Below are 24969 nucleotides of genomic sequence, written 5' to 3'. Positions count from 1 at the left end.
GAATACAATTATTTCCAACATCACTAAATAATGAAAACCATCCGTAACAACACAAAAATAGCCAACACGTATTTTGCATTAGCTGTGCAGTAATATTACATATTCATATGAAGTACAGAGACCATTCATTCACTGGAGAAAACAAGGTTGGAGTTACAGCTGACAGTGTTCTGATCATGGTTTTAAATGTTGAATTACATATTCAGCGGGTATGCTATTTTATGCTTAAATTCGTGGTAAATAAAATCGGTAAAATGTTAGACAGCTACCTACTAGCTAGTGTGCTACGTCGTCCTCTCTCAGTCCTAAACTCCACAGTAGAAGAGGGAAAACAATCGTGCTCTTGTAATGCCACCCCTCCCCAATCGCCACATAGCTCTAGCCAACGTTGAGCCTTAGAGCAGGCATTCAACTACACACAGGGCGACAAACTTAATGCATTTCCAAGACCCCTACGGTTGACCGCAACAAACGGCTTAGCTACGTCTGTCAGGTATGCATTTGAGTCAAATGTATTGTTCAATATTGCGCTATTGCTCTTTATAAATGACATTTGCGTGCCCGATGTTTTAGCAAGGTTAGATATGAATGCTGAAAGCTGTCAAACCTGCTCGCGCCTACTAGGTTAGCTTGATGGCTAATGCTAACTAACTAACGTCAGGTTAGTACGGCTCCGAACTTTTCTAACTTCTTCAACATTGACAGTAAGCTCCACAAAATGAGAATTTGAAGTCCAATTTCTCGTAACATGTTAACAACATTTTAATCAGGTTGTTTGTGGTGAATTAAGTTTGCGGTACCGTAATAAAATGTTACATTGTAGTTATTTTTCACTTCACTTCCGAAACAAATCACAACGATTGGTTGGATATCTGCGCGGATATCTGGGATATGTAGTTTTATCAGGTGGCGTTTTTCACAAGTAACTGCCCTTGGAAAAATCTACACAGTTATAAAGTTGTTTGACTGCTTTATTTAGCTACTGTACTAGCTCTATAGACCATGAACATAAACTCATCACAGCTAGTCAATAGCATTGTGCAAGTACATTTTTACCTGCGATGAATCACATTATTTTACATAATTAACATTTTATGCAACTGTTTATATGCATACAATGTCATCACTATCCATGTTCAGAAGTGCACAGAACAAGGCCACAACTTGACCACGATCACTGATTATCCCAAGAACTACAAGTCCCAGTTTAGACCCTCAAACTTTCCCTTGCGGTAGCGCTGACCTCCCGCGCAGGCGTACAAGGGGTATTGGGATATCAAGTTGGCCAAACAGAGGGTGATAAAATGGTAGGTTAGATCAAATGGATAAACATAAACTAGTGAACAAACCCATGGTACGAAGTGTATAGCTGGAAATGTTTTGGGAGGCACGCTATGAAGGCTCTCTATAACGGGAAACGGGGTGTCCTCTGGCAGTGTCGCATTGCCAGTGTATCGTTCACTGTTGCAATTTATGAGGGAAATGGAAGGTCAGTTGTTATTGTGAGCGTGGACACCCGCACTTGCAACACTTACCTTTTTCCCTGGTTGGTATGTCGCCTTTGCGTTGGAACAGAGAGGGGCTGTCCTTACGCGCTGGCTTGGGAACTGGGTCGCGGGAGAGGCCGCTACCATCGGGCGGGTCCAGAGCGAGAGGATAGGGTCAGGTCTGCAAGACGGGCGGGCAGTTGTCTTCTCACGGTTATAACCATCTCGCACTGCACCGACATAGACACTGTTCTGATTCGAAGGGACTCCGTGGTTGTGTACCAACCCCGCCGTTGTTTCCAGGAAAAAACGGTTGTTGTTTTTTCACGCTGTGCCTTGCTCACGGTGATGAGTGATGTAATGCCTGCTGCCAGTATGTGTTATTGATCCCGTTCCGTTATCGGTCCCGACGACCGTTTAGATCATTGCAGAATGTTAACATCACGATCTGGTCATCCCGACACCGATGTATTTCCCGTTTCTAACGGATTGTCCCTCAGGCTCCCATATATGGCGTATGATTCTATATAGATGTACAATATTTTGGGGAGTGCAGGTTGTGAAGAAAGTCAAGTTTCCAGTCAAAAGGATGTGTTGAACAGAACACCGGTGCTGTCATTGACTGGCAGGACTCAGACAACCCTCTCTGTCTAAAGATGCTGTTCTGCAGAGAGAAATCAACATCTGAAAGAAATGGAAGTGTTCTTCAACAGATAGTTACAGACTGTAGTCTCGGTAGTGGGGGATTTATCTGTCATGTTTCTGCAGAACCTGACCTGATGACCTCAGCAGGTGACCTGAAGAGCAGTCTGTCAGGGGTCAAAGGTCGATGGATAACCTGCCTCTCTTTGTATATATATGTGTGTGTGTGTGTGTGTGTGTGTGTGTGTGTGTGTCTGTGTGCACCTGTCAATATCTCAACTGTGTGTGTCTCCTCTCCTGCAGCATAAGCTGAAGTCGTCTCAAAAGGACAAGGTTCGTCAGTTCATGACCTTTACTCAGTCTGGGGAGAGGACAGCTGTGTACTGCCTGACCCAGAATGACTGGAAACTAGAGGTGGCCACAGACAACTACTTCCAGAACCCCGACCTCTACTATAAAGAATCCATGAAAACCTCTGTGGATCGCAAGAAGCTAGAGCAGCTCTACAACCGCTACAAAGGTAAGAGGGGGTGTAGTGTGTGTACTGGGGAGAGAGGATGGTAGAGGGGGTGTAGTGTGTGTACTGGGGAGAGAGGATGGTAGAGGGGGTGTAGTGTGTGTACTGGGGAGAGGGGATGGTAGAGGGGGTGTAGTGTGTGTACTGGGGAGAGGGGATGGAAGAGGGGGTGCGGTGTGTGTACTGGGGAGAGGGGATGGAAGAGGGGGTGCAGTGTGTGTACTGGGGAGAGGGGATGGAAGAGGGGGTGTAGTGTGTGTGTACTGGGGAGAGAGGATGGAAGAGGGGGTGCGGTGTGTGTACTGGGGAGAGAGGATGGAAGAGGGGGTGTGGTGTGTGTACTGGGGAGAGAGGATGGAAGAGGGGGTGCGGTGTGTGTACTGGGGAGAGAGGATGGTAGAGGGGGTGTAGTGTGTGTGTACTGGGGAGAGAGGATGGAAGAGGGGGTGCGGTGTGTGTACTGGGGAGAGGGGATGGAAGAGGGGGTGTAGTGTGTGTGTACTGGGGAGAGAGGATGGAAGAGGGGGTGTAGTGTGTGTACTGGGGAGAGGGGATGGAAGAGGGGGTGTAGTGTGTGTACTGGCGAGAGAGGATGGTAGAGGGGGTGTAGTGTGTGTACTGGGGAGAGAGGATGGTAGAGGGGGTGTAGTGTGTGTACTGGGGAGAGAGGATGGTAGAGGGGGTGTAGTGTGTGTACTGGGGAGAGGAGAGGGGATGGTAGAGGGGGTGTAGTGTGTGTACTGGGGAGAGAGGATGGTAGAGGGGGTGTAGTGTGTGTACTGGGGAGAGAGGATGGAAGAGGGGGTGTAGTGTGTGTACTGGGGAGAGGGGATGGAGGAGGGGGTGTAGTGTGTGTACTGGCGAGAGAGGATGGTAGAGGGGGTGTAGTGTGTGTACTGGGGAGAGGGGATGGAAGAGGGGGTGTAGTGTGTGTGTGTGTACTGGGGAGAGGAGAGGGGATGGAAGAGGGGGTGTAGTGTGTGTACTGGGGAGAGGAGAGAGGATGGAGAGGGGGTGTAGTGTGTGTACTGGGGAGAGGAGAGGGGGTGGAAGAGGGGGTGTAGTGTGTGTACTGGGGAGAGGAGATGGAGAGGGGTGTAGTGTGTGTACTGGGGAGAGGAGAGGGGATGGAAGAGGGGGTGTAGTGTGTGTACTGGGGAGAGGAGAGGTGTGTGGTGTGTGTGTACTGGGGAGAGGAGAGGGGATGGAAGAGGGGGTGTAGTGTGTGTACTGGGGAGAGGAGAGGGGATGGAAGAGGGGGTGTAGTGTGTGTACTGGGGAGAGGAGATGGGATGGAAGAGGGGGTGTAGTGTGTGTACTGGGGAGAGGAGAGGATGTAAGAGGGGGTGTAGTGTGTGTACTGGGGAGAGGAGAGGGGATGGAAGAGGGGGTGTAGTGTGTGTACTGGGGAGAGGAGAGGGGATGGAAGAGGGGGTGTAGTGTGTGTACTGGGGAGAGGAGAGGGGATGAAAGAGGGGGTGTAGTGTGTGTACTGGGGAGAGGAGAGGGGATGTAAGAGGGGGTGTAGTGTGTGTACTGGGAGAGGAGAGGGGATGGAAGAGGGGGTGTAGTGTGTGACTGGGGAGAGGAGAGGGGATGGAAGAGGGGGTGTAGTGTGTGTACTGGGGAGAGGAGAGGGGATGGAAGAGGGGGTGTAGTGTGTGTACTGGGGAGAGGAGAGGGGATGGAAGAGGGGGTGTAGTGTGTGTACTGGGGAGAGGAGAGGTGTGTGTGTACTAGAGAGGGAGAGGTGGAGAGTGTTAGGATTAGGTGTGTACTGGGGAGAGGTGTAGTCTTCCCTGTAGCTCAGTTGGTAGAGCATGGTGTTTGCAACGCCGGGGTTATGGGTTCGATTCCAACGGGGGGCCAGTACAAAAAAAAATATGCATGAAATGAAATGTATGCATTCACTACTGTAAGTCGCTCTGGACGAGAGCGTCTGCTAAATGACTAAAATGTAAATGTGTACTGGGGAGAGGAAGAGGGGAGAGGTGTGTGTGTGTGTGTACTGGAGAGAGGGAGAGTGGAGAGTGTTAGGATTAGGTGTGTACTGGGGAGAGGAAGAGGGGAGAGGTGTGTGTACTGGGGAGAGGAAGAGGGGAGAGGTGTGTGTACTGGGGAGAGGAAGAGGGGAGAGGTGTGTGTACTGGGGAGAGGAAGAGGGGAGAGGTGTGTGTACTGGGGAGAGGAGAGGTGGAGAGTTAGGATTAGGTGTGTACTGTGCTCTGTGGGTGTATATGAAGAACAAAGTTTGTATGTAATGTAGCAGTGTAATGTATCTGTGTTGTTGTGTTGTTCCTCTCCAGACCCCCAGGATGACAATAAGATCGGTATCGATGGGATCCAGCTGTTCTGTGATGACCTCACCCTGGACCCGGCCAGTAGGAGTGTTCTGGTGGTGGCCTGGAAGTTCCGTGCCGCCACACAGTGTGAGTTCAGCAGGAAGGAGTTCCTCGACGGCATGGCCGAGCTGGGGTGAGCTAGCTTTCTGTGATGTCATCTTTCTGCGCCACGCAGTTGTGTTCACTGTTCAGTAGGAAACATTTTTTCTAAATGTTTTGAAATGTAAAATGAAAGCAGGTGTTGTTATTGGACAACTAAACGTTTTGAAACAGAGGTCGGCAGGTATTAGCTGGACTCCAATAAGAAGGTGTGTGTGTGTGTGTGTGTGTGTGTGTGTGTGTGCGCTCCGTAGCTGTGACAGTCCAGAGAAGCTGAAGGCTCTGCTCCCCAGACTAGAGCAGGAAGTCAAAGACACGGCCAAGTTTAAAGACTTCTATCAGTTCACCTTCAACTTCGCCAAGAACCCTGGACAGAAGGGACTAGGTAAGAACCCTGGACAGAAGGGACTAGGTAAGAACCCTGGACAGAAGGGACTAGGTAAGAACCCTGGACAGAAGGGACTAGGTAAGCCTTCCACATGTCTTTCTGGGAAAATGCTCTGAAAGTGGAGAGGTTTTGGTAAATATTGTGTCCAGACAGAGAGGTTTAGTCAAACCCTGGTTGGTCCAGTACTGTGTTTGAGGAGAAGGTCTTTCACCCTGGTGTAGTTTTCATAACCCTGGTGTAGTTTTCATAACCCTGGTGTAGTTTCCTAACCCTGGTGTAGTTTCCTAACCCTGGTGTAGTTGTCCTAACCCTGGTGTAGTTGTCCTAACCCTGGTGTAGTTTCCTAACCCTGGTGTAGTTTTCCTAACCCTGGTGTAGTTGTCCTAACCCTGGTGTAGTTTCCTAACCCTGGTGTAGTTGTCCTAACCCTGGTGTAGTTGTCCTAACCCTGGTGTAGTTTCCTAACCCTGGTGTAGTTGTCCTAACCCTGGTGTAGTTGTCCTAACCCTGGTGTAGTTGTCCTAACCCTGGTGTAGTTTTCCTAACCCTGGTGTAGTTTTCCTAACCCTGGTGTAGTTGTCCTAACCCTGGTGTAGTTTCCTAACCCTGGTGTAGTTTTCATAACCCTGGTGTAGTTTTCATAACCCTGGTGTAGTTGTCCTAACCCTGGTGTAGTTTTCCTAACCCTGGTGTAGTTGTCCTAACCCTGGTGTAGTTTCCTAACCCTGGTGTAGTTGTCCTAACCCTGGTGTAGTTGTCCTAACCCTGGTGTAGTTTCCTAACCCTGGTGTAGTTGTCCTAACCCTGGTGTAGTTTTCCTAACCCTGGTGTAGTTTTCCTAACCCTGGTGTAGTTTTCCTAACCCTGGTGTAGTTTTCCTAACCCTGGTGTAGTTGTCCTAACCCTGGTGTAGTTTCCTAACCCTGGTGTAGTTGTCCTAACCCTGGTGTAGTTGTCCTAACCCTGGTGTAGTTGTCCTAACCCTGGTGTAGTTGTCCTAACCCTGGTGTAGTTGTCCTAACCCTGGTGTAGTTGTCCTAACCCTGGTGTAGTTGTCCTTACCCTGGTGTAGTTTCCTAACCCTGGTGTAGTTTCCTAACCCTGGTGTAGTTGTCCTAACCCTGGTGTAGTTGTCCTAACCCTGGTGTAGTTTTCCTAACCCTGGTGTAGTTGTCCTAACCCTGGTGTAGTTGTCCTAACCCTGGTGTAGTTGTCCTAACCCTGGTGTAGTTGTCCTAACCCTGGTGTAGTTGTCCTAACCCTGGTGTAGTTGTCCTAACCCTGGTGTAGTTTTCCTAACCCTGGTGTAGTTTTCCTCCTGGGGAACATTGGTAGATAACTATAGTGGTTTAGCATCAGCCTTGTGATGTAGTTCTGTCTCAGTCAGTACCAGCCAGGCAGCAAACAGGAAGAACGGCTTTTAGATGGAAAACAATGAATTATCCTATCAGGTAAGTAAAGAGCTTCCCCTTCACAACACTGGCTCTAGTTTAACTACCGTAATTTCCGGACTATTAAGTGCACCTGAATATAAGCTGCACCCACTGAATTTAAAAAATATATATTATTTTGAACATAAATAAGCCGCACATGTCTATAAGCCGCAGGTGCCTACCGGTACATTGAAACAAATGAACTTTACACAGGCTTTAACGAAACACGGCTTGTAACAAAAATAAATAGGCTTTAACGAAACACGGCTTGTAACAAAAATAAATAGGCTTTAACGAAACACGGCTTGTAACAAAAATAAATATGCTTTAACGAAACACGGCTTGTAACAAAAATAAATAGGCTTTAACGAAACACGGCTTGTAACAAAAATAAATAGGCTTTAACGAAACACGGCTTGTAACAAAAATAAATAGGCTTTAACGAAACACGGCTTGTAACAAAAATAAATAGGCTTTAACGAAACACGGCTTGTAACAAAAATAAATAGGCTTTAACGAAACACGGCTTGTAACAAAAAATAAAAAATTAGCAGTAAGCTTTAGTTGTCTTTTTGCACTGAGTCAGTTCCTCACGCTGCTGTTTCCAACGTTTTATCATCGACTCATTAAGACCAAGCTCCCGTGCAGCAGCTCTATTTCCTTTTCCAACAGCCAGATCAATCGCCTTCAACTTGAAAGCTGCATCATATGCATTTCTCCTTGTCTTTGCCATGATGAGGGTGACAAAATGACTACCGTAATCAGAATGATGGGAAGTTTGAGAGCGCTCGATTTAATCTAAACAGTAAACAAAACAGTTGTTTGACCTTAACCTGTTCGGCAATTTCATTGGTCTAATGAAAGCTTCATGCTGCCAAAAAACTGAGCACGTCACAGAATGTGTTTTTATATTTTTTTGAAAAAAAAAATTGAAAGCAGGAAAAATCCATATATTAGCCGCGTCATTGTTTAAGCCGCGAGGTTCAAAGCTGGGAAAAAAGTTGCGGCTTATAGTCCGGAATGTACGGTACTGCTGCTCTATGAGCCATGCTGAGGAGAGGGCCTTGAGTCTGATAGGTAGTCTACTGTTACTGTGTAGCTTTACAGCTTTACACATAGATCACCTATCAAGCTACACAGACACCAGGGTGGGTCCCAAATAGAGCTCCATTCCCTGTATAGTCACTACTTCTGACCAGAGCCCTATGGGCGCACTAGTGCACTATTTAGGGAACTGGGTGCCATTTGAGATGCTACCCAGGGGATTCCCTGGATGATGAGATGAGATGAGATGCTACCCAGGGGATTCCCTGGATGATGAGATGAGATGCTACCCAGGGGATTCCCTGGATGATGAGATGAGATGCTACCCAGGGGATTCCCTGGATGATGAGATGAGATGCTACCCAGGGGATTCCCTGGATGATGAGATGAGATGCTACCCAGGGGATTCCCTGGATGATGAGATGAGATGCTACCCAGGGGATTCCCTGGATGATGAGATGAGATGCTACCCAGGGGATTCCCTGGATGATGAGATGAGATGCTACCCAGGGGATTCCCTGGATGATGAGATGAGATGCTACCCAGGGGATTCCCTGGATGATGAGATGAGATGCTACCCAGGGGATTCCCTGGATGATGAGATGAGATGCTACCCAGGGGATTCCCTGGATGATGAGATGAGATGCTACCCAGGGGATTCCCTGGATGATGAGATGAGATGCTACCCAGGGGATTCCCTGGATGATGAGATGAGATGCTACCCAGGGGATTCCCTGGATGATGAGATGAGATGCTACCCAGGGGATTCCCTGGATGATGAGATGAGATGCTACCCAGGGGATTCCCTGGATGGGACAACTTTGTTCTGGTTGTTGTTTCTGCTGGTCTGTGTTGTTATGACGACCCAGCTAAGTTCCTGGAACAACAGTAGGCCCCATTGTCAAAACTCATCTGACTGTAATGTCTCTCTCTCTGTAACTCTCTGTCAGACACTGTAATGTCACTAGGGCTGTAACTCTCTGTCAGACACTGTAATGTCTCTCTCTCTGTAACTCTCTGTCAGACACTGTAATGTCACTAGGGCTGTAACTCTCTGTCAGACACTGTAATGTCACTAGGACTGTAACTCTGTCGGACACTGTAATGTCTCTCTCTCTGTAACTCTCTGTCAGACACTGTAATGTCACTAGGGCTGAGATGGGTAGCATCTCATCTCATCATCCAGGGAATCCCCTGGGTAGAATCTCATCTCATCATCCAGGGAATCCCCTGGGTAGCATCTCATCTCATCTCATCATCCAGGGAATCCCCTGGGTAGCATCTCAAATGGCACCCAGTTCCCTAAATAGTGCACTAGTGCGCCCATAGGGCTCTGGTCAGAAGTAGTGACTATACAGGGAATGGAGCTCTATTTGGGACCCACCCTGGTGTCTGTGTAGCTTGATAGGTGATCTATGTGTAAAGCTGTTATTACACAGTAACAGTAGACTACCTATCAGACTCAAGGCCCTCTCCTCAGCATGGCTCATAGAGCAGCAGTACCGTACATTCCGGACTATAAGCCGCAACTTTTTTCCCAGCTTTGAACCTCGCGGCTTAAACAATGACGCGGCTAATATATGGATTTTTCCTGCTTTCAATTTTTTTTTTCAAAAAAATATAAAAACACATTCTGTGACGTGCTCAGTTTTTTGGCAGCATGAAGCTTTCATTAGACCAATGAAATTGCCGAACAGGTTAAGGTCAAACAACTGTTTTGTTTACTGTTTAGATTAAATCGAGCGCTCTCAAACTTCCCATCATTCTGATTACGGTAGTCATTTTGTCACCCTCATCATGGCAAAGACAAGGAGAAATGCATATGATGCAGCTTTCAAGTTGAAGGCGATTGATCTGGCTGTTGGAAAAGGAAATAGAGCTGCTGCACGGGAGCTTGGTCTTTGTCAGACACTGTAATGTCACTAGGACTGTAACTCTCTGTCGGACACTGTAATGTCACTAGGGCTGTAACTCTCTGTCAGACACTGTAATGTCACTAGGACTGTAACTCTCTGTCAGACACTGTAATGTCACTAGGGCTGTAACTCTCTGTCACACTGTAATGTCACTAGGGCTGTAACTCTCTGTCAGACACTGTAATGTCACCAGGGCTGTGATGATACCAGTATCGCAGTACATTTTCCATGGCTAAAATGAAAGCAGGAAGCAGACAAGTCTCTGGTCCTTTAATAACCTGCTGTGTGTTAGACATAGTGTTCTATAGCTGGGTAATAAATACATGAGACTGGATGACAACATAAAGTTTGATTAATAACCTGCTGTGTGTTAGACATAGTGTTCTATAGCTGGGTAATAAATACATGAGACTGGATGACAACATAAAGTTTGATTAATAACCTGCTGTGTGTTAGACATAGTGTTCTATAGCTGGGTAATAAATACATGAGACTGGATGACAACATAAAGTTTGATTAATAACCTGCTGTGTGTTAGACATAGTGTTCTATAGCTGGGTAATAAATACATGAGACTGGATGACAACATAAAGTTTGATTAATAACCTGCTGTGTGTTAGACATAGTGTTCTATAGCTGGGTAATAAATACATGAGACTGGATGACAACATAAAGTTTGATTAATAACCTGCTGTGTGTTAGACATAGTGTTCTATAGCTGGGTAATAAATACATGAGACTGGATGACAACATAAAGTTTGATTAATAACCTGCTGTGTGTTAGACATAGTGTTCTATAGCTGGGTAATAAATACATGAGACTGGATGACAACATAAAGTTTGATTAATAACCTGCTGTGTGTTAGACATAGTGTTCTATAGCTGGGTAATAAATACATGAGACTGGATGACAACATAAAGTTTGATTAATAACCTGCTGTGTGTTAGACATAGTGTTCTATAGCTGGGTAATAAATACATGAGACTGGATGACAACATAAAGTTTGATTAATAACCTGCTGTGTGTTAGACATAGTGTTCTATAGCTGGGTAATAAATACATGAGACTGGATGACAACATAAAGTTTGATTAATAACCTGCTGTGTGTTAGACATAGTGTTCTATAGTTGGGTAATAAATACATGAGACTGGATGACAACATAAAGTTTGATTAATAACCTGCTGTGTGTTAGACATAGTGTTCTATAGCTGGGTAATAAATACATGAGACTGGATGACAACATAAAGTTTGATTAATAACCTGCTGTGTGTTAGACATAGTGTTCTATAGCTGGGTAATAAATACATGAGACTGGATGACAACATAAAGTTTGATTAATAACCTGCTGTGTGTTAGACATAGTGTTCTATAGTTGGGTAATAAATACATGAGACTGGATGACAACATAAAGTTTGATTAATAACCTGCTGTGTGTTAGACATAGTGTTCTATAGCTGGGTAATAAATACATGAGACTGGATGACAACATAAAGTTTGATTAATAACCTGCTGTGTGTTAGACATAGTGTTCTATAGCTGGGTAATAAATACATGAGACTGGATGACAACATAAAGTTTGATTAATAACCTGCTGTGTGTTAGACATAGTGTTCTATAGTTGGGTAATAAATACATGAGACTGGATGACAACATAAAGTTTGATTAATAACCTGCTGTGTGTTAGACATAGTGTTCTATAGCTGGGTAATAAATACATGAGACTGGATGACAACATAAAGTTTGATTAATAACCTGCTGTGTGTTAGACATAGTGTTCTATAGCTGGGTAATAAATACATGAGACTGGATGACAACATAAAGTTTGATTAATAACCTGCTGTGTGTTAGACATAGTGTTCTATAGCTGGGTAATAAATACATGAGACTGGATGACAACATAAAGTTTGATTAATAACCTGCTGTGTGTTAGACATAGTGTTCTATAGCTGGGTAATAAATACATGAGACTGGATGACAACATAAAGTTTGATTAATAACCTGCTGTGTGTTAGACATAGTGTTCTATAGCTGGGTAATAAATACATGAGACTGGATGACAACATAAAGTTTGATTAATAACCTGCTGTGTGTTAGACATAGTGTTCTATAGCTGGGTAATAAATACATGAGACTGGATGACAACATAAAGTTTGATTAATAACCTGCTGTGTGTTAGACATAGTGTTCTATAGCTGGGTAATAAATACATGAGACTGGATGACAACATAAAGTTTGATTAATAACCTGCTGTGTGTTAGACATAGTGTTCTATAGCTGGGTAATAAATACATGAGACTGGATGACAACATAAAGTTTGATTAATAACCTGCTGTGTGTTAGACATAGTGTTCTATAGCTGGGTAATAAATACATGAGACTGGATGACAACATAAAGTTTGATTAATAACCTGCTGTGTGTTAGACATAGTGTTCTATAGCTGGGTAATAAATACATGAGACTGGATGACAACATAAAGTTTGATTAATAACCTGCTGTGTGTTAGACATAGTGTTCTATAGCTGGGTAATAAATACATGAGACTGGATGACAACATAAAGTTTGATTAATAACCTGCTGTGTGTTAGACATAGTGTTCTATAGCTGGGTAATAAATACATGAGACTGGATGACAACATAAAGTTTGATTAATAACCTGCTGTGTGTTAGACATAGTGTTCTATAGCTGGGTAATAAATACATGAGACTGGATGACAACATAAAGTTTGATTAATAACCTGCTGTGTGTTAGACATAGTGTTCTATAGCTGGGTAATAAATACATGAGACTGGATGACAACATAAAGTTTGATTAATAACCTGCTGTGTGTTAGACATAGTGTTCTATAGCTGGGTAATAAATACATGAGACTGGATGACAACATAAAGTTTGATTAATAACCTGCTGTGTGTTAGACATAGTGTTCTATAGCTGGGTAATAAATACATGAGACTGGATGACAACATAAAGTTTGATTAATAACCTGCTGTGTGTTAGACATAGTGTTCTATAGCTGGGTAATAAATACATGAGACTGGATGACAACATAAAGTTTGATTAATAACCTGCTGTGTGTTAGACATAGTGTTCTATAGCTGGGTAATAAATACATGAGACTGGATGACAACATAAAGTTTGATTAATAACCTGCTGTGTGTTAGACATAGTGTTCTATAGCTGGGTAATAAATACATGAGACTGGATGACAACATAAAGTTTGATTCCAACATTAGGGCTGTTTTCCTAAACAAGTTAAATCCTCTTCGTGTTGGTTTTCTTGCGACGATACTAACGACTATGGTGATACTGGTATTGTCCCTAAATGCCACCTCCTCTCTCTCTTTATCTCTGTCGCTCTCTCTCTCTATCTCTGTCGCTCTCTCTCTCTTTATCTCTGTCGCTCTTTATCTCTGTCGCGCTCTCTTTATCTCTGTCGCTCTCTATCTCTGTCGCTCTCTATCTCTGTCGCTCTCTCTTTATCTCTGTCGCTCTCTCTCTCTTTATCTCTGTCGCTCTCTCTCTCTTTATCTCTGTCGCTCTCTCTCTCTTTATCTCTGTCGCTCTCTCTCTTTATCTCTGTCGCTCTCTCTCTTTATCTCTGTCGCTCTCTCTCTTTATCTCTGTCGCTCTCTCTCTCTATCTCTGTCGCTCTCTCTTTATCTCTGTCGCTCTCTCTCTCTTTATCTCTGTCGCTCTCTCTCTCTCTTTATCTCTGTCGCTCTCTCTCTCTCTCTTTATCTCTGTCGCTCTCTCTCTTTATCTCTGTCGCTCTCTCTCTCTTTATCTCAGTCGCTCTCTCTCTCTTTATCTCAGTCGCTCTCTCTCTCTTTATCTCAGTCGCTCTCTCTCTCTATCTCTGTCGCTCTCTCTCTCTATCTCTGTCGCTCTCTCTTTATCTCTGTCGCTCTCTCTCTTTATCTCTGTCGCTCTCTCTCTTTATCTCTGTCGCTCTCTCTCTCTTTATCTCTGTCGCTCTCTCTCTCTTTATCTCTGTCGCTCTCTCTCTTTATCTCTGTCGCTCTCTCTCTCTTTATCTCTGTCGCTCTCTCTCTCTTTATCTCTGTCGCGCTCTCTCTCTTTATCTCTGTCGCGCTCTCTCTCTTTATCTCTGTCGCTCTCTCTCTCTATCTCTGTCGCTCTCTCTCTCTTTATCTCTGTCGCTCTCTCTCTCTTTATCTCTGTCGCTCTCTCTCTCTTTATCTCTGTCGCTCTCTTTCTCAGTCGCTCTCTCTCTCTTTCTCAGTCGCTCTCTCTCAGTCGCTCTTTCTCAGTCGCTCTCTCTCTCTTTCTCAGTCGCTCTTTCTCAGTCGCTCTCTCTCTCTTTCTCAGTCGCTCTCTCTCTCTTTATCTCTGTCGCTCTCTCTCTCTTTATCTCTGTCGCTCTCTCTCTCTTTATCTCTGTCGCTCTCTCTCTCTTTATCTCTGTCGCTCTCTCTCTCTTTATCTCTGTCGCTCTCTCTCTCTTTATCTCTGTCGCTCTCTCTCTCTTTATCTCTGTCGCTCTCTCTCTTATCTCTGTCGCTCTCTCTCTTTATCTCTGTCGCTCTCTCTCTCTTTATCTCTGTCGCTCTCTTTCTCTGTCGCTCTCTTTCTCTGTCGCTCTCTTTCTCTGTCGCTCTCTCTCTCTTTATCTCTGTCGCTCTCTCTCTCTTTATCTCTGTCGCTCTCTCTCTCTTTATCTCTGTCGCTCTCTCTCTATCTCTGTCGCTCTCTCTCTCTGTCGCTCTCTCTTTCTCTGTCGCTCTCTCTTTCTCTGTCGCTCTCTCTTTCTCTGTCGCTCTCTCTCTCTTTATCTCTGTCGCTCTCTCTCTTTATCTCTGTCGCTCTCTCTCTTTATCTCTGTCGCTCTCTCTCTCTTTATCTCTGTCGCTCTCTCTCTTTATCTCTGTCGCTCTCTCTCTTTATCTCTGTCGCTCTCTCTCTTTATCTCTGTCGCTCTCTCTCTTTATCTCTGTCGCTCTCTCTCTCTATCTCTGTCGCTCTCTCTTTATCTCTGTCGCTCTCTCTCTCTTTATCTCTGTCGCTCTCTCTCTCTCTTTATCTCTGTCGCTCTCTCTCTCTCTTTATCTCTGTCGCTCTCTCTCTCTCTCTTTATCTCTGTCGCTCTCTCTCTTTATCTCTGTCGCTCTCTCTCTCTTTATCTCAGTCGCTCTCTCTCTCTTTATCTCAGTCGCTCTCTCTCTCTTTATCTCAGTCGCTCTCTCTCTCTTTATCTCAGTCGCTCTCTCTCTCTCTATCTCTGTCGCTCTCTCTTTATCTCTGTCGCTCTCTCTCTTTATCTCTGTCGCTCTCTCTCTTTATCTCTGTCGCTCTCTCTCTTTATCTCTGTCGCTCTCTCTCTCTTTATCTCTGTCGCTCTCTCTCTTTATCTCTGTCGCTCTCTCTCTCTTTATCTCTGTCGCTCTCTCTCTCTTTATCTCTGTCGCGCTCTCTCTCTTTATCTCTGTCGCGCTCTCTCTCTTTCTCTGTCGCTCTCTATCTCTGTCGCTCTCTCTCTCTTTATCTCTGTCGCTCTCTCTCTCTTTATCTCTGTCGCTCTCTCTCTCTTTATCTCTGTCGCTCTCTTTCTCAGTCGCTCTCTCTCTCTTTCTCAGTCGCTCTCTCTCAGTCGCTCTTTCTCAGTCGCTCTCTCTCTCTTTCTCAGTCGCTCTTTCTCAGTCGCTCTCTCTCTCTTTCTCAGTCGCTCTCTCTCTCTTTATCTCTGTCGCTCTCTCTCTCTTTATCTCTGTCGCTCTCTCTCTCTTTATCTCTTTCGCTCTCTCTCTTTATCTCTGTCGCTCTCTCTCTTTATCTCTGTCGCTCTCTCTCTCTTTATCTCTGTCGCTCTCTCTCTCTTTATCTCTGTCGCTCTCTTTCTCTGTCGCTCTCTTTCTCTGTCGCTCTCTTTCTCTGTCGCTCTCTTTCTCTGTCGCTCTCTTTCTCTGTCTCTCTCTTTATCTCTGTCGCTCTCTCTCTCTTTATCTCTGTCGCTCTCTCTCTCTTTATCTCTGTCGCTCTCTCTCTCTGTCGCTCTCTCTTTCTCTGTCGCTCTCTCTTTCTCTGTCGCTCTCTCTTTCTCTGTCGCTCTCTCTCTCTCTTTATCTCTGTCGCTCTCTCTTTCTCTGTCGCTCTCTCTCTCTCTTTATCTCTGTCGCTCTCTCTCTTTCTCTGTCGCTCTCTCTCTCTTTCTCTGTCGCTCTCTCTCTCTTTACCTCTGTCGCTCTCTCTCTCTTTACCTCTGTCGCTCTCTCTCTCTTTACCTCTGTCGCTCTCTCTCTCTTTACCTCTGTCGCTCTCTCTCTCTTTACCTCTGTCGCTCTCTCTCTCTTTATCTCTGTCGCTCTCTCTCTCTTTATCTCTGTCGCTCTCTCTCTCTTTATCTCTGTCGCTCTCTCTCTTTCTCTGTCGCTCTCTCTCTTTACCTCTGTCGCTCTCTCTCTCTTTACCTCTGTCGCTCTCTCTCTCTTTACCTCTGTCGCTCTCTCTCTTTACCTCTGTCGCTCTCTCTCTCTCTTTACCTCTGTCGCTCTCTCTCTCTCTTTACCTCTGTCGCTCTCTCTCTCTTTACCTCTGTCGCTCTCTCTCTCTTTATCTCTGTCGCTCTCTCTCTCTTTATCTCTGTCGCTCTCTCTCTCTTTATCTCTGTCGCTCTCTCTCTCTTTATCTCTGTCGCTCTCTCTCTCTTTATCTCTGTCGCTCTCTCTCTTTCTCTGTCGCTCTCTCTCTCTTTATCTCTGTCGCTCTCTCTCTCTTTATCTCTGTCGCTCTCTCTCTCTTTATCTCTGTCGCTCTCTCTCTTTCTCTGTCGCTCTCTCTCTTTCTCTGTCGCTCTCTCTCTTTACCTGTCGCTCTCTCTCTCTTTACCTCTGTCGCTCTCTCTCTCTTTACCTCTGTCGCTCTTTCTCTCTCTTTATCTCAGTCGCTCTCTCTCTCTTTCTGTCGCTCTCTCTCTCTTTCTCTGTCGCTCTCTCTCTCTTTCTCTGTCGCTCTCTTTCTCTGTCGCTCTCTTTCTCTGTCGCTCTCTTTCTCTGTCGCTCTCTCTCTCTTTATCTCTGTCGCTCTCTCTCTTTCTCTGTCGCTCTCTCTCTCTCTGTCGCTCTCTCTCTCTTTATCTCTGTCGCTCGCTCTCTCTCTTTATCTCTGTCGCTCTCTCTCTTATCTCTCTCTCTTTCTGTCGCTCTCTCTCTTTCTCTGTCGCTCTCTCTCTCTTTCTCTGTCGCTCTCTCTCTCTCTTTATCTCTGTCGCTCTCTCTCTTTCTGTCGCTCTCTCTCTCTTTCTCTGTCGCTCTCTCTTTCTCTGTCGCTCTCTCTCTCTCTCTATCTCTGTCGCTCTCTCTCTCTTTCTCTGTCGCTCTCTCTCTTTCTCTGTCGCTCTCTCTCTTTCTCTGTCGCTCTCTCTCTTTCTCTGTCGCTCTCTCTCTTTCTGTCGCTCTCTCTCTCTTTACCTCTGTCGCTCTCTCTCTCTCTTTATCTCTGTCGCTCTCTCTCTCTCTTTATCTCTGTCGCTCTCTCTCTCTCTTTATCTCTGTCGCTCTCTCTTTATCTCTGTCGCTCTCTCTTTATCTCTGTCGCTCTCTCTCTATCTCTTTCTCTGTCGCTCTCTTTCTCTGTCGCTCTCTTTCTGTCGCTCTCTTTCTCTGTCGCTCTCTTTCTCTGTCGCTCTCTCTCTCTTTATCTCTGTCGCTCTCTCTCTCTTTATCTCTGTCGCTCTTTCTCTGTCGCTCTCTCTCTCGTTCTCTGTCGCTCTCTCTCTCTTTACCTCTGTCGCTCTCTCTCTCTCTTTATCTCTGTCGCTCTCTCTCTCTTTATCTCTGTCGCTCTCAGTCACACACTAACTCCAAGGTCAACAGTTATGTTATCAAACTATTCCGACTCCATAGAAACAGAAAAACATAACACCCTCCCGAGTGGTGCAGCTTTCCAAGGCACTGCTGAGGCGTCACTACAGATCCTGGTTCGATCCCAGGCTGTGTCGCAGCCGGCCGCGACAGGGAGACTCATGAGGCAGCGTCGTCCGGGTTAGGGGAGGGTTTGGCCGGCCCGGGATGTCCATTTCCCATCGCGCTCTAATGACTCCTGTGGCGGGCCGGGCGCAGTCTTGTCTCATCGCTGCAACTCCCGTACGGACTCAGGAGAGGTGAAGGTGAGTCCTCTGAAACACAACCCAACCAAGCTGCACTGCTTCTTGACACAACGCCACTTAACCCGGAAGCCAGCCGCACCAATGTGTCGGAGGAAACACCGTACACCTGGCGACCTGGTCAGCATGTACTGCGCCCGGCCCACCACAGGAGTCGCTAGAGCATGATGGGACAAGAACATCCCTGCCGGTCAAACCCTCCCCTAACCTGGATGATGCTGGCCCAATTGTGCACCGCCCCATGAGTCTCCCAGTCGCGGCCGGCTGCAACCGAGCCTGGACTCAACCCAGAATCTCTAGCCTGAGACCACTGCACCGCCCTAATGATGTTTAACCTCCCTGTCACCCCTCTACTCTCTGTATCAGACCTGTAGTCTGTAGTCTACTGATGGTGTTACTAACCCCTCTACTCTCTGTATCAGACCTGTAGTCTGTAGACTACTGATGGTGTTACTAACCCCTCTTCTCTCTGTATCAGACCTGGAGATGACTGTAGTCTACTGATGGTGTTACTAACCCCTCTACTCTCTGTATCAGACCTGTAGTCTGTAGTCTACTGATGGTGTTACTAACCCCTCTACTCTCTGTATCAGACCTGGAGATGACTGTAGTCTACTGATGGTGTTACTAACCCCTCTACTCTCTGTATCAGACCTGTAGTCTGTAGACTACTGATGGTGTTACTAACCCCTCTACTCTCTCTATCAGACCTGTAGTCTGTAGACTACTGATGGTGTTACTAACCCCTCTACTCTCTCTATCAGACCTGGAGATGACTGTAGACTACTGATGGTGTTACTAACCCCTCTACTCTCTGTATCAGACCTGTAGTCTGTAGACTACTGATGGTGTTACTAACCCCTCTTCTCTCTGTATCAGACCTGTAGTCTGTAGACTACTGATGGTGTTACTAACCCCTCTACTCTCTGTATCAGACCTGGAGATGACTGTAGACTACTGATGGTGTTACTAACCCCTCTACTCTCTGTATCAGACCTGTAGTCTGTAGACTACTGATGGTGTTACTAACCCCTCTTCTCTCTGTATCAGACCTGTAGTCTGTAGACTACTGATGGTGTTACTAACCCCTCTTCTCTCTGTATCAGACCTGTAGTCTGTAGACTACTGATGGTGTTACTAACCCCTCTTCTCTCTGTATCAGACCTGTAGTCTGTAGTCTACTGATGGTGTTACTAACCCCTCTACTCTCTGTATCAGACCTGTAGTCTGTAGTCTACTGATGGTGTTACTAACCCCTCTTCTCTCTGTATCAGACCTGTAGTCTGTAGACTACTGATGGTGTTACTAACCCTCTACTCTCTGTATCAGACCTGGAGATGACTGTAGTCTACTGATGGTGTTACTAACCCCTCTTCTCTCTGTATCAGACCTGTAGTCTGTAGACTACTGATGGTGTTACTAACCCCTCTACTCTCTGTATCAGACCTGGAGATGACTGTAGTCTACTGATGGTGTTACTAACCCCTCTACTCTCTGTATCAGACCTGGAGATGACTGTAGACTACTGATGGTGTTACTAACCCCTCTTCTCTCTCTATCAGACCTGGAGATGACTGTAGTCTACTGATGGTGTTACTAACCCCTCTTCTCTCTCTATCAGACCTGGAGATGGCTGTAGCCTACTGATGGTGTTACTAACCCCTCTTCTCTCTCTATCAGACCTGGAGATGGCTGTAGCCTACTGGAACCTGGTTCTAACAGGTCGATTCAAGTTCCTGGACCTCTGGAACAGGTTTCTATTGGTGAGTGGAGTGGATGCCAGTCTGTATTAATGGCTGTTCCCTAAATAATGTACTACTCTGGACAGAGTCTAGGGGTTTCCTCCATGTATCCATAGTCTCTGGTGATGTCATCTGTCTGTGTGATTAATGCAGGAGCATCATAATCTCTGATGTCATCTATCTGTGTGATTAATGCAGGAGCATCATAATCTCTGATGTCATCTATCTGTGTGATTAATGCAGGAGCATCATAATCTCTGTGCATCTATCTGTGTGATTAATGCAGGAGCATCATAATCTCTGATGTCATCTATCTGTGTGATTAATGCAGGAGCATCATAATCTCTGATGTCATCTATCTGTGTGATTAATGCAGGAGCATCATAATCTCTGATGTCATCTATCTGTGTGATTAATGCAGGAGCATCATAATCTCTGATGTCATCTATCTGTGTGATTAATGCAGGAGCATCATAATCTCTGATGTCATCTATCTGTGTGATTAATGCAGGAGCATCATAATCTCTGATGTCATCTATCTGTGTGATTAATGCAGGAGCATCATAATCTCTGATGTCATCTGTCTGTGTGATTAATGCAGGAGCATCATAATCTCTGATGTCATCTATCTGTGTGATTAATGCAGGAGCATCATAATCTCTGATGTCATCTATCTGTGTGATTAATGCAGGAGCATCATAAGCGGTCGATCCCCAAAGACACGTGGAACCTGCTACTGGACTTTGGTAACATGATCGCAGACGACATGTCCAACTACGACGAGGAAGGTGAGATATAACCACCTATTAAGGATGGGTCCCAAATGGCACCTTTTCCTGTGCTCTACTTTTGACCAGGCGCCATAGTGCACTAGATATGGATTAGGGTGCCATTTGAAACGCAGCCAAATATTTCTGTAGGACCAATAAAACATACACCCTGCCCACCCTGACCTCAGATCCAGGATTCCTCTACCCCCATATCCATAACCACTAGGCGTATAACTAAGATCTGACCTGGAGTCAGCAGTTAGGGATTGGGACTTCTACCATACAGTGCAATCACTATCAAAACATTTCTGCCAATCACTAACTATGCAGCTAATCATGTGACCCTTTTCTGTCCACTCAGGAGCTTGGCCCGTCCTCATAGACGATTTTGTGGAATTTGCCCGGCCAATCGTGACAGGGGGCAAGCGTAAAACCATATAGGTCATACCCAGTTCCCAGCAGGGGCTGAGGATTTTATACACACCAGCCAAAAAGAGACTTCTACAAGACTGTCCAAGTTTGTGAGACTGAGCTGCCAATCAGGGGCTGGGGAGCGACATGACAGCCAATCGGAGAGAAGGAAAACAACAACAGGAAGAGGAAGTTATCTTTTTCTTTGTTTTGGGACTGAGTCACTCCGGGAGGCGGGCTGTCAGCAGGGGGTGGGATTGTCGCGGAGCTATGAGCTCTGCTCCCATTGGCTGGCTGGATCAAACTGATCGGCCAGCGACTACAGTACCATACACCAGCCACCATCAGATCAGTGGGTGTGTCTATAGATTCTAGAACTGGTGCTCTGGTCCCACCCCCCCACCCGGCCCCGCCCCCTCCTTACTAAAGAACGACCAGGGAGAGCAAACAGAACGGCAGAGAGGGATGGCCGGTTTGCTCTCTGCAGCAGACCGACAGAAGGGTGTGATATTTGATCCAGTGGAGGCTGCTGAGGGGAGGACGGCTCATAATAATGTCTGGAATGGAGCGAATGGAATGGAAACCATGTGTTTGTATTTGATACCATTCCACTGATTCAGATCCAGTCATTACCACGAGCCCGTCCTCCCCTATTAAGGTGCCACCAGCCTCCTGTGGTCTGATCCCACAGTAGTTAGACGTGTCCTCTCTGCCGGCCCACGATGGATGAACTAGGAGCTTGGAGGTTCTGCATGTTGAGCGTTAAGCGGCTGCGTGGACGGAAGAACAACAACAACTTTTTTATTATTATCATTGAGTTTCTTCTCATCGAATCAGAGGTGAGGGATGTGGTCGTCATCCAATCCAACGCCAGTGTAATGTTCTGCTTCCATTTCAATCTAACGTGTAAAAGTTGGGTCAGTTTTGTTGTTAATATGTGAGGTTCAGGGTCTGTATCCACAAAGCGTTTGAGAGCAGGAGTGCTGATCTGGGATCAGTTTGGCCTTTTAGATAATAATGAATACCAGAGAGGACCAGATCCTAGTGCTGATCTGGGATCAGTTTGGCCTTTTAGATAATAATGAATACCAGAGAGGACCAGATCCTAGTGCTGATCTGGGATCAGTTTGGCCTTTTAGATAATAATGAATACTAGAGAGGACCAGATCCTAGTGCTGATCTGGGATCAGTTTAGCCGTTTAGATAATAATGAGTGAGATCACATGAACAGAGAGGACCTGATCCTAGATCAGCACTACTACTCTGAGACGCTTTAGGAATACAGGCCCAGTTCAGATCCACTGTGGTATTCAGATAGAACTGGACCGACCAACAGAGCAGCATGCTTTAAAGCTCAACACCAGCAGAAATACTATTGCTACAGTTGGAACATACTGGAACCATAGGATTCATGTATAGATATACCATTTTAGAATAATGAATACAATATAAAAAAGACACAATGACATTTATAATCATGAGAGAGAGGAAGAAGTTTTTGAAATGTGTACGAGGTCCTCAGATTTCTAGGCCGTGTCCCAAACTGTACCCTATTCCCTATATAGTACTGGTGAAAAGTAGTGCACTATATAGGGAACAGGTTTGTCCATTTGGGATGTGCCATGTCTCCAAGCTTTCTGTTTGATCTGAGTTGGTTTGTTTGGGGTGTAACTGCTCACATCACCAGAGACCAGACTGTTGGTCTGGCACTTCTTTGATTTTCACAAGCAACGCACAGGAAGTTGAATCTATGAATCATATTCAGTCTACAACACTGTGTATAGTTCATATTTGAATTGTATTCAGTCTACAACACTGTATATAGTTCATAGTTGAATTGTATTCAGTCTACAACACTGTATATAGTTCATAGTTGAATTGTATTCAGTCTACAACACTGTGTATAGTTCATAGTTGAATCTATTAATCATATTCAGTCTACAACACTGTATATAGTTCATAGTTGAATCATATTCAGTCTACAACACTGTATATAGTTCATAGTTGAATCGTATTCAGTCTACAACACTGTATATAGTTCATAGTTGAATCGTATTCAGTCTACAACACTGTATATAGTTCATAGTTGAATCGTATTCAGTCTACAACACTGTATATAGTTCATAGTTGAATCATATTCAGTCTACAACACTGTATATAGTTCATAGTTGAATCATATTCAGTCTACAACACTGTATATAGTTCATAGTTGAATCTATGAATCGTATTCAGTCTACAACACTGTATATAGTTCATAGTTGAATCATATTCAGTCTACAACACTGTATATAGTTCATAGTTGAATCTATGAATCATATTCAGTCTACAACACTGTATATAGTTCATAGTTGAATCATATTCAGTCTACAACACTGTATATAGTTCATAGTTGAATCTATGAATCGTATTCAGTCTACAGCACTGTATATAGTTCATAGTTGAATCTATGAATCGTATTCAGTCTACAGCAGCAGTTTAAATCAAATCTCATGTTATTGGTCACATACAGGTGTTTATCAGATGTTATTGCAGGTGTAGTGAAATGCTTGTCAACATGCCCCAGTTCTGTTTTTAAACAGTTTCAGTTGTTAGTGTTGTTTTGGTTAGTCGTCATGGGTTACTGCTAGACAGCCCAGTGAAGTGAATGTTATAGTACTTTCATCAGACCAGACTGAGACACGTCTACTAGCTACTACACACACACACACACACACACACACACACACACACACACACGGTACGGTACACTACGGTACACTACGGTACGGTACGGTACACTACGGTACGGTACACTACGGTACGGGGAGGTACGGTGAGGTACGGTACACTACGGTACGGTGAGGTACGGTACGGTACGGTACGGTACGGTGAGGTACGGTACACTACGGTACGGTACGGTGAGGTACGGTACACTACGGTACGGTGAGGTACGGTACACTATGGTACGGTACACTACGGTACGGTGAGGTACGGTACGGTGAGGTACGGTGAGGTACGGTACGGTGAGGTACGGTACGGTGAGGTACGGTACACTATGGTACGGTACACTACGGTACGGTGAGGTACGGTACGGTGAGGTACGGTGAGGTACGGTACGGTGAGGTACGGTGAGGTACGGTACACTACGGTACGGTGAGGTACGGTACACTACGGTACGGTGAGGTACGGTACGGTGAGGTACGGTACACTACGGTACGGTGAGGTACGGTACACTACGGTACGGTGAGGTACGGTGAGGTACGGTACGGTGAGGTACGGTGAGGTGAGGTACGGTGAGGTACGGTGAGGTACGGTACACTACGGTACGGTGAGGTACGGTACGGTGAGGTACGGTGAGGTACGGTACACTACGGTACGGTGAGGTACGGTACACTACGGTACGGTGAGGTACGGTACGGTGAGGTACGGTACACTACGGTACGCGCTGAGAGAGTGTCCAGTGTGTTGACTGTCTGTGTGTTAGTCATATTCAGCTCATCACATCAGTATTATTTTCACTGAGAGAAAAGAAAAAGCATTTAAAACATTTGTCATCTTTCTGCTATGGAGACATTATACATGACTTTGTTTTGGCAAAGGAAGGTCCCGTCAATAAAGCATGTTGTTTTTAACACAAATGGAACGAGAGACTTTGTATCCATCTGTTTTGTTCAGGGTTTCATAAAGATTAGTGCATCACAGAGATGTTAAGAGATCACAATGTTGTCTCTGTCCCATTACGGCGTCTGTGAGCGCACGGGCAGCGCCGTTCAGAATGAGAGGGTGGGAAGCTTTTAGGGACAGTTTAGGTGCAAAGGTTAAGGATGAGGGAGGGGGGGGGGATTGTGAGAGAGGGGTTGAGGCAGAGGGGGGCTGGTTTGTTGGTGAGAATGAGGGTTTAGGGGTGATGAGGGGTAACAAGGGAGGGGGGCTGATTAACACTCCAGTCTTATCCTGCCCCAGTGGGGAGGGAAGGAAGGAAGGGGTCTCAACACTAGACCTACTGGTCCATCTGACAGAGCCTACCATCCATCCCCCCCAGTCCTCTCCTCATCCAGCCCTGGTTATAACCCTGGAGC

At 45.6% G+C, this 24969-nt stretch overlaps 2 protein-coding genes across 7 annotated transcripts in view; one reads left to right on the top strand and one right to left on the bottom strand.

Annotated features, from left to right (window-relative positions):
- slc9d1 (solute carrier family 9 member D1) overlaps positions 1-528 on the bottom strand; it is a 174704-nt gene extending 174176 nt beyond the window's left edge. For all 4 annotated transcript variants that reach the window (XR_014381150.1, XR_014381152.1, XR_014381151.1 and 1 more), the window contains exon 1: positions 274-528. The gene's annotated coding sequence lies outside the window, so the exon portion shown is untranslated. The remainder of the gene's footprint in view (positions 1-273) is intronic.
- On the top strand, positions 358-24538 carry LOC106595652 (DCN1-like protein 2). Of its 3 annotated transcripts, none has more exons than XM_045699579.2 (7): positions 358-493; positions 2433-2649; positions 4953-5121; positions 5342-5472; positions 19669-19751; positions 20422-20518; positions 20862-24538. In XM_045699579.2, exons 2-7 carry the CDS (start codon positions 2475-2477, stop codon positions 20939-20941), a joined length of 735 nt encoding a protein of 244 aa, XP_045555535.1. In that variant the 5' UTR covers positions 358-493; positions 2433-2474; the 3' UTR covers positions 20942-24538. The 3 variants fall into 3 exon arrangements, with proteins under 3 accessions (XP_045555535.1, XP_045555534.1, XP_045555536.1); XM_045699578.2 differs by lacking the exon at positions 358-493 and adding an exon at positions 1175-1307; XM_045699580.2 differs by lacking the exon at positions 358-493 and adding an exon at positions 1312-1489.
- Positions 24539-24969: the final 431 nt, after the last annotated feature.

This window comes from Salmo salar, chromosome 17 (genome assembly GCF_965601325.2).
Source record: "Salmo salar chromosome 17, fSalSal1, whole genome shotgun sequence".
Taxonomy (NCBI): Eukaryota; Metazoa; Chordata; class Actinopteri; order Salmoniformes; family Salmonidae; genus Salmo; species Salmo salar.
This window is presented reverse-complemented; position numbering and strand designations above follow the sequence as displayed.

Excerpts from the sequence above, each read along its gene's own strand:
- LOC106595652 (XM_045699578.2), top strand. Across the intron at positions 2,650-4,952 it reads GCTCTACAACCGCTACAAAG|ACCCCCAGGATGACAATAAG; the intron begins GTAAGAGGGGGT and ends GTTCCTCTCCAG. Across the intron at positions 5,473-19,668 it reads CCCTGGACAGAAGGGACTAG|ACCTGGAGATGGCTGTAGCC; the intron begins GTAAGAACCCTG and ends TCTCTCTATCAG.